The 13,250-nt window shown below is 35.9% G+C and overlaps 1 protein-coding gene across 2 annotated transcripts in view; it reads left to right on the top strand.

Moving 5' to 3' along the window:
• Positions 1 to 13,250, top strand: part of UTRN (utrophin) — a 581,550-nt gene that overhangs the window by 543,406 nt on the left and 24,894 nt on the right. For both annotated transcript variants that reach the window (XM_025381643.1, XM_025381644.1), the window contains exons 66-68: positions 5,090 to 5,226; positions 11,941 to 11,979; positions 12,204 to 12,269. In XM_025381643.1, the coding sequence (XP_025237428.1) occupies positions 5,090 to 5,226; positions 11,941 to 11,979; positions 12,204 to 12,269 (242 nt within the window). The remainder of the gene's footprint in view (positions 1 to 5,089; positions 5,227 to 11,940; positions 11,980 to 12,203; positions 12,270 to 13,250) is intronic.

Consider the following 13,250-nt stretch of genomic DNA (forward strand, 5'->3'; position numbering starts at 1 on the left):
GGTGTATCTTCCTCTCCCAGTCCACTGACTCAAATGTTAATCTCCTTTGGCAACACCCTCACAGACACACCCAGGAATAGTACTTTGCATCCCTCAATCCAATCAAGTTGACACTCAATATTAACAATCACAAAGTATTCCAAGTAATACATGAAAAATGAATGATAGGATGATACCATTTTGCAATTCCCAATGAATGGATATGAACACTTAGCATGAACAGCTGCTAAGATCACATAAGAGAGATGACAGCTATTATGTGCCTCCTATAACACTGCCAAATACCACTAATTGTCTTGACAAAAGTCTGATGCATTATCTGGATCAAGTTGCAGATTTGCAGGAGGTTATCAAGAGGACAGACGAAAGTGCTGAACTGTACCAAAAATAGACATTCTGTAAAATCCAGACTCTGGAAAACTCTGCAGGTCAAGTTGAGTTTTCCAACAGACAAACTGTAGGGAAATGGCAGGTGTGGAGGAGGGATCTGTAAATTAAAAGTGATTTAAAATATATCAGATTTTTTAAAAATGAGCAAAACCAGTTAAGGATAGACATTGGAGTGATAAAACAATTTTTAAAACATAATTCAAGTTATGAACTACTTCAGAAAATGAAGTTGATGGTAATAATGGAGACAGGAAGATAATTGTCCCTGAAAGGGGTTCTCGAATGTGCAGCAGTGTTCTGTTTACCGACTGAGGTGGTATATTGATAATATTTCATTAAGCCATACATTTTTGTGTAAATATTTTGTTTCACTTTAAGATAAAAAGAATTATAAAAATAAATCAGTCTAGCCACCAAAACTTTATGAATGGCTATCTCTGGATGGTCAAATAGCTGGCAATTTTTTATTTTTATTCCTTCATGTATATTTTATTTTTCTTTCTAGTTGTACTGACACCAAATATGTGTTACATATGCCATTTAAATATTGTTTAAGTAGCTGGGACTGCAGGCACATGCCATCATGCCTAGCATTTTTTCTTTAAATTTTTTTTTTTTTTTTTTTTTAAGAGAGACAGGGTTTTGCCATGTTGCTCAGGCTGGTCTCGAACTCCTGAGGTCAAGCAATCTACCCTCCTTGGCCTCGCAAAGTGCTGGGATTACAGGTGTGAGCCACTGCATCCAGCCTATTTATAAAATGACATTTTAATACAATTTTTAAAAAAACCAACCACATGTCATCTAAGCAGTACTTTATTTAATATGAAGGAAAAATTTAGGATGCAATATTAGATATTTTAGTCAATGGCGATGGATTCTTTCTCTTTCAAAACTTAAAACAGTTCCATTTTTCTAAAGACTCAGGTTTTCAAAAACATTTTTTTCCTTACTGAACTTGGTTGGAGTCCATCAAAGGCTTAGTGTGAGTTTACTTAGGCTTCAAAAACCTGATGATAATCTCCTGAGAGGCCATGATGGTTAAATAAGATTGAAGGAAAACAATTTATAAGGTACAAGGTCCTATGCTAACATGTTACCCTTGTGTTTGATCTAATGGGATCTGCAAAATCTGTTCTCCTTTTCTTACAGGAATAAACAGAAACCGAATCTTCCAAGAAATGCATTTAAAATGTTGGGTAATTTGTGTAGTAATGAGTGTTCCTTTCAATTTTATCTTTCTATTGTAATATCAAAAGTTATTTGCTTAAAAATTAGAAAAATGTATTGTACCTAGTGCAAAGATAGAGTTGAGTTTGGTTATATTTATTATGGTAAGTGGGTGGTTCTCTTTTTTTCTTTGTTTCTTTCTTTTTCTTTTTTTTCTAAACAAACCATTACTTTAGCATTTTAAAATAGAAAAATGTTAGGTACTACCATTATATAATAAAAATCGGACCAAGTATATATAAATGTTTTAACATTTTTCGTGTAAAAATGGGTTAAATTCATTTTATTGGCTCTACCCCAGCTGAAGAATTACATTCTGATAACCTGAATATAATCTCTAATTCCTTGGGATGAATTGCTTTTCACTTTTTCTTTTAATATTGCATAAAGTTTGTGGCACTAGTGAGTTAATGCTCTTAGATTACAACTCTTCATGCTAGCTTTTCCCCAAGGAAATAAGCTATTTCTGAGTGAATGTGTACTATTTTAAAAAAACATATAAATATGAGTATTATTAGCAACTCTGATTTCAGTAACTGCTATAACTTTTTGGGACAGCAAGTAGTTGTTGGTTATTTTGTGCATGGGATAGAGAGGGGTTGTTTTTGTTTATTGGTTGGTTTTGCTTTGGTCTTTCATGTCTTGAAAATATTTAGCTAAAGAATGTATGCTGTGGAATTGAACTTGCACTTCTGAATAATTTGTCATTTTTTCACAAACCAGATTTCATGTTGGAACTCAGATATACATAAACTAGAAGAACTGATGCTAAGTAAAAGAAGCAAGTCATAAAAGACCATGTATTATATTAATTTGTTTATATGAAATGTCCAGAATAAGCAGATTCATAGAGAAAGTAGATTAATGCTTGCCACGAGTTGTGGGAGGAGAAGGGTCATGGGTACAGAGTTTCTCTTTGGGGTGATGAAAATGATCTGTAATTGGATAGTGATGATGATTTTTTTAACCATCAGTGGTACTGAAAACCACTGAAGTGTAAACTGTACCATACCCTTTCTGAGGTACACTGGGTAAGAGGCCTGATGCCTTGCCCACCTGGCCTTTTCTTCCACCCACTCACTCCACCCAGGGCTGTGAGTTGAAGACCTGAATATGGCTTGAAAGCCACTGGCCTAAGAGATCAAAACTTTTGCATTGCTAGGTATGGAGTTTACTCCCAAGTAAAAGCTGGAGTCCATTGCTCATTAAGTATTTCTCTCTATATTAACAGTGTACTAAGAGCAGACAAAGAAATAAATTGGGTCATACATACTTATCCTTACACACAGGTCTTCTTTATATATTTCTATTATGGAAACTTCTTTTTTTTTCCTTCCTTACCAAAACATTTAGGGTAAGCATATCTCTAAACTAAATTATCTGCAGTTGTGATAACCATTGCAAAAGATGTGAAAATCATTTATAGTAGATGATATATCCTTTTGGCTTTTTTCTGAAACCCAGATACTCCTTCTCTAAAAGTTTCCTTATTTGCTCCCAACTACAATCGGTTTTTTTTGTTGTTGTTTGTTTGTTTGTTTGTTTTTCCTTTTCTGCCTGGTAAGAGCTGAATACCTTCAAATGGTCAGATCTTATAACAACCCTTTTTCCTCCACAGGGTTTCCTTGAATTATTTTTCTTTTCATGAATAGCTTTTTCTTCTGTACTTTTGCTTTGCTTTTGGGAAGGCCTATATCCATATAACTGCAGATCATTATGTAGTTAATATTCAGTTATTCAGGAAAAGATTGGTCATTGTGAATCTGATGGCAAAGCCTGGTGATAGCATGGGGCTGGCACCTTGTTGCAGGTTTTTGTTTTGTCAGTGTAAAAACTGATGAATTTTAAATGATAAGTAGCTGCAGCTTAATCATGCCTCATCTCTGCTTTGCAAGCCAAGAGAATCAAAATTTCCCTTAATTATTTACTAGAAGCAGACATGTTTTGATAGAATGGGAACGGATAGAAAGTGGCAAAACTATATAGGGGTTGACTCAGAACTTAGTTGTTTTCAAAAATTGTTTGTTTGTTTGTTTTGCTTTGTTTTGCTTTTTAATTTTTGCCTGGGTGTAGTAGCTCACACCTGTAATCCCAGCACTTTGGGAATCTGAGGCAGGTGAATCACTTGAGATCAGGAGTTCCAGACCAGCCTGGCCAACATGGTGAAACCCCGTCTACTAAAAATACAAAAATTAACTGGGTGTGGTGGTGCACACCTGTAGTCCCAGCTACTCAGGAGGGTGAGGCATGAGAATCGCCTGAACTTGGGAGGCAGAGGTTGTAGTGAACTGAGATCACGCCATTGCATTCCAGCTTGGGTGACAGAGTGAGACTCTGTCTCAAAAAAATAAAAAAGTTTCTGTCCACAAAACAAGTTTCTGTGAGTCCTGGGCATGCATGTTATGAAGGAAAAGTTGAAGGGCGGGGACAGGGAACAGGCAGCAGGTAAGCAAATATACTTGTCACTCAGTTTCTGTGATTACAAGAAAGTTTCTCTCTCCTCCTCCTCCTCCTCCTCCTCTCTCTCTCTTTCTGTCTCTAAGAGGAGGTAGTGAGGTATAATGAGTGGTAGGTTGAGCAGTCAAGTTGGAACCAGAGGATCATGGGCTTAAGTTCTATGCAGATAACGTAAATATTTTAAATACATCTTCAGAAGGATCACAGTTGATATCTGTATTGCAAAGAGAAACTAGAATTGTGATGTACAGTAGAAAACTGGGGCTTGGAGAACAATAGTTCATGGGATAGGATGATGGGGTAGGTGGGGTTGGGGTAGTGTTAGTCCATATCACCCTAAATGATTATCAAACTAATCATTTAGAAATACCTAAGGGAACAGTAACATTTTATACCACTATTAAAAATATAGTTCAGGTAAAATAATTATATGTCTACCTAGTTAGGAAAGGACAAAGAAATCAACAGTATTCCTTCCCAAACAGAGCACCAATGTGGCCTTGCTCTTTCTCGCTTGTTTATTGTCTTTTCTTTTTCCCCACTAGAATATATGCTGGCTTGCGTGTAGCCAGCATCAGCTATATGGCTAATTTCCATTAACTCAGCTTAGTTAAAACCACATAATAGCCACAATACTCTGTCATCACTAAAGTAATAGCAAATTTAAAATTTTTTAGTGATAAGCACCAGCCAGTAGTTTGGAAAAATTAGTTTGGAAAAATTTCCAAAACTAATTTTACTTTTTGGCCCAAGTTTTAAAGTATTGGGGAAATGAACTAGTTATGGTTTATTTTCAACAGAGAATGAAAAATTATAAACTTATCACTGTATATATTTAGTGATGAGTTCTTATTGCCAAGTGTTTTCATGAGACTGTGCTTTATTTCAAAAATGCATAAAACTACCAAAACTGTTGACATTTAATTGCATCAGTTTACATCTGCTCAGATTTTTTTATAGATAGCTATTGCCTTCCATTTTACTGAGAGAAGTGTAATTGTTTTCAACCTTATAGACAACGTCTGGGGAAGATGTACGAGACTTCACAAAGGTGCTTAAGAACAAGTTCAGGTCAAAGAAGTACTTTGCCAAACACCCTCGACTTGGTTACCTGCCTGTCCAGACAGTTCTTGAAGGTGACAACTTAGAGACGTGAGTTTGATTTTAATATTAAATCTAGTGTTAACATTTATATATGATGTTGTCTTTTTCATGTTAATAACACGAGAAATTGTTTAATACCAATTGCATTTTAGAGGAGGTGGATTAAACTTGGAATCAGTCTTCACAACATGAATTTTTACTATTCATTTTTGACAGTGTCACAGCCAAAATTCCAATTTTAACCTTGCACATGTCCTTAACCTTTAAAAATATGTATTAATATGTCAACTTTAATACACACTGGTCATCTCTTTTGTTGGTCATCTCTTTTTCTTTTTAAAAAATACCTAAATTGTGGCATTATGTAGTCTTTCATTCTTTTATTTTCCTTTTTTTCCCCTTATGGGGTGTGTTTTACTATTTCTCATGGTATGTTTTATACTCCTTTTGCATCACTTTAATATCAATTTATTAATAATACTTAATCTGTTGATTCAGGTATTTATGCTAAAATTCTAAAATATCACATTATGTTTCTAATCTATTTTTTATTGAAAATGAAGACAGCAAACTGAGATAGCTTCATATATTACATAAAATAGAAAAAAAATTCAATTTTAACCTTGCACATGTCCTTAAGCTTTAAAAATATATATTAATATGTCAAACTTAATACACACTGGTGTCATCTTTTTTGTTGGTCATCTCTTTTTAAAAATACTTAAATTGTGGCATTATATAGTCTTTCATTCTTTTATTTATTTATTTTCCTTTTTTTCCCCTTATGGTGGGTATTTTACTATTTTTCATAGTATGTTTTATGCTCTTTTTGCATGTCTTTAATATAAATGTATTAATAATAATCTGTTGATTCAGATATTTATGCTAAAATTTTAAAATATCACATTATGCTTCTAATCTATTTTTTATTGAAAATGAAGACAGCAAACTGAGATAGCTTCATATATTACATAAAATAGAAAAAATGTCTTCAAAGTGTGTAATTTGAGTTGGTTAGCATAGATGAAAGCTTCAAGATGGTGAAATTACTATGGGATTATAAAGCAAAGGGAATAAGAATTTATGGCCTGAAATGAAGAGAAGAAAACGTTTTTCAATAACCCAGAAAAAAATGCAAAGAAGTATTTTTAAGGCCCTAAACAATTATGTGTTAGGATCAAAATAGATTTTAAATCTTTGAATTGCTTTTTCATACATCAGCATAAATATTCCTGCTAAGGCCATTTTCTTGTGGTTGAATCTTGGGGAAAATGAGCTTTTATTACTAATCATCAACAGAGTGCCTAGTTGTACAGCATAATGAAGTTCCAGTCAGAGAAAGACAGGGTCTCAGATGACTAGAGAAGAGAAACTCAAAAGTGTGAAGTTTTCTACTTTACAAAAAATAGAGAAAATTGTAGTAAGTAGTATACAAAATGTAAAGTGTAGTTTTTGTGAAATGAAACTTTAACCTTCAAATTCATAGTTCATTTTATTTTGTACATGAGAGAAAATCAGGGAATAGTAATATTTTAGTGCATTGTGATAGTCAATGTCTCAAACATGTCAAAATAGAAGAATACACTATTTGGTCTGCAGATCAAAATCGATTTTTTAAAAATCCCTGTAGACCTCAAACTTTGGTAAACTTATGTGCCGGTTTATCTCTTTTATTTGTGGAATGGCTAAGAAATGGAAGAAAGACCACAGCCAAAGCATAGGAGATACCTTTTTTCCTCTATAGGTAATGTCATGTGTGTGTATACAGAAAGAAATACAATGCAAATGCATATTTAGATAGGTCCATGTATAACACATACACATACAGAATGTAAGAAAAAATTTCAACTTTATGATTACTCTGCTTGGTAACAAACTATGTACACTTAAGATATATTCTTTCCACTTGATATCAAACTGTGTACAATTAAGATCTATGTCTTTCTAAACATTCCTTTGCATAGTATAATTTAGAAAAGGTTTTTGTTTTTGTTTTGTTTTGTTTTGTTTTTTGAGACGGAGTCTCGCTTTGTCGCCCAGGCTGGAGTGCAGTGGCGCAATCTCGGCTCACTGCAAGCTCCGCCTCCCGGGTTCACGCCATTCTCCTGCCTTAGCCTCCCGAGAAGCTGGGACTACAGGCGCCCGCCACCAGGCCCGGCTAATTTTTTGTTTTTTTAGTAGAGACGGAGTTTCACCGTGTTAGCCAAGATGATCTCGATTTCCTGACCTCGTGATCCGCCGGTCTTGGCCTCCCAAAGTGCTGGGATTACAGGCGTGAGCCACCACGCCCGGCCCCTAGAAAAGATTTTAATAAAGCAATTTCAATTTAAAGAGAGCTATTCGAATACATTCAGGAACAGTAGACTTTTGGTCCTCTTTTTGATTTGTGGGTATGCTTTTATCCTTTCCTTCAAAAGCCTGTGTGTTAATAGATTCTTATTTGTCTTAGTAGCTAATATACGTTTTAACTGTGCTGACGCCTTAGGATAAAGACAAAATTGTACCTTTTTTGTCTCCCATCCAATTAACCTTTGGAATGGATAATTCTGAGGCACAAAATTATTACTTGGTGCTTTAATTTATGGGATAATTTGATAGGTTTGAACTAAGTGATGTGCCTTTTAATCTTTTGCTAAACCGTTGACATTTTGCATCCCAAATACCTACACCCTTCACAGGAATCATGCAGATAGATGTGTATTTTATACTCCTTTAAAACATTTTTAATTTGCCTTTCAAAGTCAAAATAATCACTGGCATCAGTCATCCTATTCTGAGTGACTCTATTAGGTAAAAATTAACAGAAAAGCATGCCAAATAATTTTGTACTGTGATTTTGGGGTATAATTCTGAAAATGACTCACCTCAATTCATTCAACTGAAAATGAATTTATAAGCATTTTTAGTGAGAGGAAACAAGAGGAAAAAGGAAGGAGTGTGAGCTTGCATCAGATGCCCCAAGATCCTTATTGGAAAGATTTATGAACTACTGGATGTAGTGGGCAGGTTTTCTTTTTTTAATCTTAGACCGAACTCTCGGGATTTGATATAGTTCACTTTTCGGCTGAGCCCTTTCTAGTACAGGACTGCTTAATCTTCTGGTGTCACAATTTATGTGAGTGGGTAATAAAAAAGTTTGATTTTGTTTATTCTCCTATTTGTGGGAGGAGAACATTGGAGAAAAACCAGCAAAGTGGCAAATGTGTTAAAGTTATTTATGAAGCTAATTAGAATTTTCTTTCACTTCTTTCTTTTTCATCCTTGCAAAATATAACGTTTTATCCTCTGCCCAGTAATTGCCCATGCATGCATGGAGGAGGGGATTTATGGGGAAAATGAGTTATTACTAAAAGGGCGTAAACAAATCCATGCTAAGGTTTATTCAATTAATTTTATAATTATGCAAAATTTTTCAGAAAATAAATCAATAAATGAGTAGAGTTTGATTAAAGAATACTCCATTGAAAATAAACCTGAGGAACAAACTAAAATAGTAACAAAAGTAATTCAAGAGTTGTGAGAATTATTATTGGCTAAAGAGATAGATTGATTTCCCTAAAGATTAAAAAAAGTAAAATAGACACCTCTCCCTGGTATTGGTTAAAGGGGAGTAAATGAGTTTAAAGATTTTTTTTTTTAAGCCTTTGCTATAGCAAGAACCAAATACAATGTAAGTTTCACTATGGTTGTAGTTAACACCCGACTGGGAGGAAGTATGACAGCTAAGTTGAGACCTGAAAGATTAATAGGGCTAAGGGTTGCGTGTTTGGTGTGGGAGGTGGAGAGAGACAGTTTCTGGTCTAAGGAAGCATTTTCAAAAGCTTGGAGGCAAGATAATTTCAGAAACGGGGGTGGAAAACTAGCAACAGTGGCAAGAAATGGCAGTGGAGAGAGAAAATGGAATATATAATGAAGAGCCTTCTAAGCCATGCCAAGGTGTTTGGAGTTTATTCTAAGAGCAATGGGGAGTCACTGGGGGTCTTTAAGTAAAAGCAGCAGGGATCCCACTTACCCTGCTGTGGGGCAAATGGATTGAAGAAGACAGAAGACAAAGAACAAGGAAGAGTCTACTGACAATTTAAGGCACTAAAAGGGTCACTAAGTTCTTCAAAGTCTGGATTTTATATATAAAACTATTATATATGTATATAGACACACACACACATACATACACATGTTTATATATATACACAAATGTATATATGTGTGTATATATATTAATATAATAGTGTGTGTATATATATATTTTTGTTTGTTTGTTTGTTTTGTTTTGTTTGAAACGGGGTCCAGTTTTGTTTCCCAGTGGCACAATCACAGCTTACTATCTCATTGCAGCCTCGACCTCCCAGGCTCAAGCGTTCCTCCCTGGGAATTCCTAGGCAGTGTGTGAAGGTGTGGGGGTGTCCCCCCAGCATTAAGATTGGGAATTCCTAGGCAGTGTGTGAAGTTGTGGGGGTGTCCCCCCAGCATTAAGGTTGACACTGAATGATCTGTCTCCAGACACAAGGCTGTGAGTCAAGCAGAACAAGTTTTCTTGTATCAGTTTGTAGATTAAACTTCTGGATAAAATTTTCATCCTCCCGAGAAGCTGGGACTATAGGCATCATGACACCACGCACAGCTAATGTGTTTATTTTTTGTGGAGATGGGGTCTCATTATGTTACCAAGGCTGGCCTCAGACACCTGGGCTCAAGCGATCCTCCCACCTCAGCCTCCCAAAGTGCTGAGATTATAGGTATAAGCCACCGAGCCTGGCATGGGTTGCATTTTATGTGATACTAAGTGATCCTCTTGCCTCAGCTTCCCAAAGTGCTAGGATTACAGGCACAAGCCACCAAGCCTGGCCTGCGTTACATTTCATATAATATCTAAATATTTGTAGTAGAATCTGATTTCTGGAATATCAGTGTGTGATTGACAAAAATCACCTGTTCAGCCCCCATGCTGGAGAGCAGAGGTAGGCTGCATTCTGAAGCCTGGGCTAACACACACATTGGTCTTATTTCCAAGCCCTTTTAATGATAGGTTCTATCTATGCAGTTTCTTATTTTCCCCTTTCAAAATCAAATGAAAAAGCTTATCATTTAATCTTTTTTTCTACAAATCAAAATTCTCTGAAGTCAATGAAGCCCAAGGGGTTTTTTTTTAATCTTTATTTCTTGTTTTAGAAAATTTTCAACTATATAACAAAACTTGAGAAACCCTTTAGTTCGGCTCTCTACCCTGGCTATTCTCATCTTAGGTCATGGATCACTTTTGTGCTAACTGGATTAAGTTCACAAGAACCAGTCAAATAATTTGACAGAGCTTTTCCAAGGTTGATTAAGATGAAAAATATATACACTTTTCTTCTATTTGAAGTTCATGGCATATGTTTTGCTACATTTGAATTTTAGAAATAATCTCTTTAGCAGTTACTGTTTTTAGAAAGTATATAGCATATCATTCACCTGACATTTAACATATTTCAGGGTTATTGAAGAGCAGTGACGTGGAAGCAGTATTGACTAATACTGTGTTGTTTTATTGTTATTGTATCTATTTTGCACATCTATAAATTAAGTTTACTGACAGTATAGATATTCTGGCAAATCGTGTGGATAAATGCCTGGTTCTGAAAATAGATCTCAAGAGTCTTAGTTTTTCATCCCAATAAGATAACGTTCAAAAGTCTTTGCTGTGCAGACATCAACCTGCGCTTCACTATAGGAGATGAAGAGAAAAGTAGGCATTATACATGCCTACTTTCTTTTCCTAAGTAGGTGTGTATAATGGAAATAGGAGAATCAAGAAGTTTTGGAATAATTTTGTTTCAATCACTATTAGCTTTTGCAGACTTTATTTAATTAAATAGATAATTTCCATTGTACTTTACATTTTCTGCATTCATTTACTCTCCTTCCTCCTCAGAACGCTAGGGTTGGAACTAGCTTTTGATTAGGATCATTTGTTTTTGAAAGTATTTCATGGAGACTTGGGAATTCCTAGGCAGTATGCGACATCCCCAGCATTAAGAGTGACACCGAACGATCTGGCTCCAGACACAAGCCCCTGAGTCAAGCAGAACAAATTTTCTTGTATCAATTCATAGTTTAAACTTCTAAAAAACATTGTTTTGAAGAAAATGTATCATGATCTCAGGAAGTTGCCTTCAGTGTTATTTATGATGTGGCATTTTTGGTGGGGTCTAGGGGTGGTATCTAGGTTGCCTGTTTGTTCAAGGGATCTGTGAGTTGAGGTACTTTGGATACATCTGGGTTTGAATGTTTACATTTAAAATTAGATGAAGAACAGAAAAATCTAATTTTATTGTACCTCTGCCATCAACATATAATGTAGTGTTTCATTTTTAACTTCATGTTTCTAACCAAGTTTCTTCTCTAGGAAAAACAAAAATATGATTGCATCCCCCCTTGGTATAATATAGAATATTATCTTTACAATTATTCTATAATTTTGAGTTATTTTCGAGCATTCTGGTTTTTTCCCCAGTATGACTGTTTAAAGATGTATTTGCTATCCTGTAACAAATATCCTGTAATATCTGTGAAAAGGCCCCTGCAGACTCTTGAATACACAGTGACTCCTCTAGAATACACTGTTACTTCTGTTACTTTTGATTTCCCCATAGTGGCTCTCAGGGCAACCACATATATGAGCGGAAGATAATTGAGAATCTCCCCACACCCCCAGTGCTTTTGTCTTAAATTGCTCTAAAGTGTTTGTTCTGTGACTTTTGTCTCCCTCTCCCCTCTTTGCAGTCCTATCACACTCATCAGTATGTGGCCAGAGCACTATGAGTGAGTATTCAGAGTCCATGTGCAGGAGAGGTGTTCTGATCAGTGGTATTAGCATGGGGGTCTTACTCAACTCTTGGTCTAAAATAATACTTCTGTGTTCTGGGTAACAATCCTAGTGGTTTGTTTGCATGGCAAATTCATTACTTCAGTAACCTAACATTTCTAATCGTAACATCTATCAATACTTGGGCATAAAATTGTTGCTTTGTTTTTTTCCTTTAAAGCCCCTCACAATCTCCTCAACTGTTTCATGATGATACCCATTCAAGAATAGAACAATATGCTACACGGTAAGAAACTTTGATCAGAGCCCTCCACTGCACTGCCACCCAGAATGTATCTATTTCTAATTAATTTAATATCATTAATATACTTTGATTTAAGGAATGCAGTTTTGCGGGAGTTATGATTTCAGTATATTTGGAATTTGGGCTCCTGTATTTTCTTTTTTTTTTTTTTTTTTGAGACGGAGTCTTGCTCTGTAGCCCGGGCTGGAGTGCAGTGGCCGGATCTCAGCTCACTGCAAGCTCCGCCTCCCGGGTTTGCGCCATTCTCCTGCCTCAGCCTCCGGAGTAGCTGGGACTACAGGCGCCCGCCACCTCGCCCGGCTAGTTTTTTGTATTTTTAGTAGAGACGGGGTTTCACCGTGGTAGCCAGGATGGTCTCGATCTCCTGACCTCGTGATCCGCCCGTCTCGGCCTCCCAAAGTGCTGGGATTACAGGCTTGAGCCACCGCGCCCGGCAGGCTCCTGTATTTTCATGATGCAATTTGTACTTCACCAAACACCTGCTATGTATTCTATGAAAAGTAAACCTAAATAGGATGTAATTCTCCAGCTAAAGAGAATCCAAACACTGTACAAACAGAATTTAGATACTGTAACCTAGTTTCAGTGAATGAAAGTGGGATTGCAGGTATTCTCAGGAGATGGTTCACATATGAATTATAATATATAATTAAATTTATGGTAATGCTTTAGGATGCGGTTTATTTTAGAGTCTCTAAATAATATAATATGTAGGCTGGTCTTGATGGTGTGCACAAACTTTCAGAAAAGTGGTATATACTAGGTGTCTGTGGTTCTAGTAACTAGCTATGCCTAGAAAGGTTAATTCAAGCATCATAAAATTGGTAACAGTTGAACTGGGTCTAGACCAACTAGAATTTCTAGGGGAAAGTCTTGGGCTGATGGAATAATATACTCAAAAGCATTGAGCTGGGAAAGAGCATGGTTTGTTTACTGAACTGCAGGTGGGGGAAAGGGAAATAG

The sequence above is a fragment of the Theropithecus gelada genome, chromosome 4 (genome assembly GCF_003255815.1).
Source record: "Theropithecus gelada isolate Dixy chromosome 4, Tgel_1.0, whole genome shotgun sequence".
Classification (NCBI taxonomy): Eukaryota; Metazoa; Chordata; class Mammalia; order Primates; family Cercopithecidae; genus Theropithecus; species Theropithecus gelada.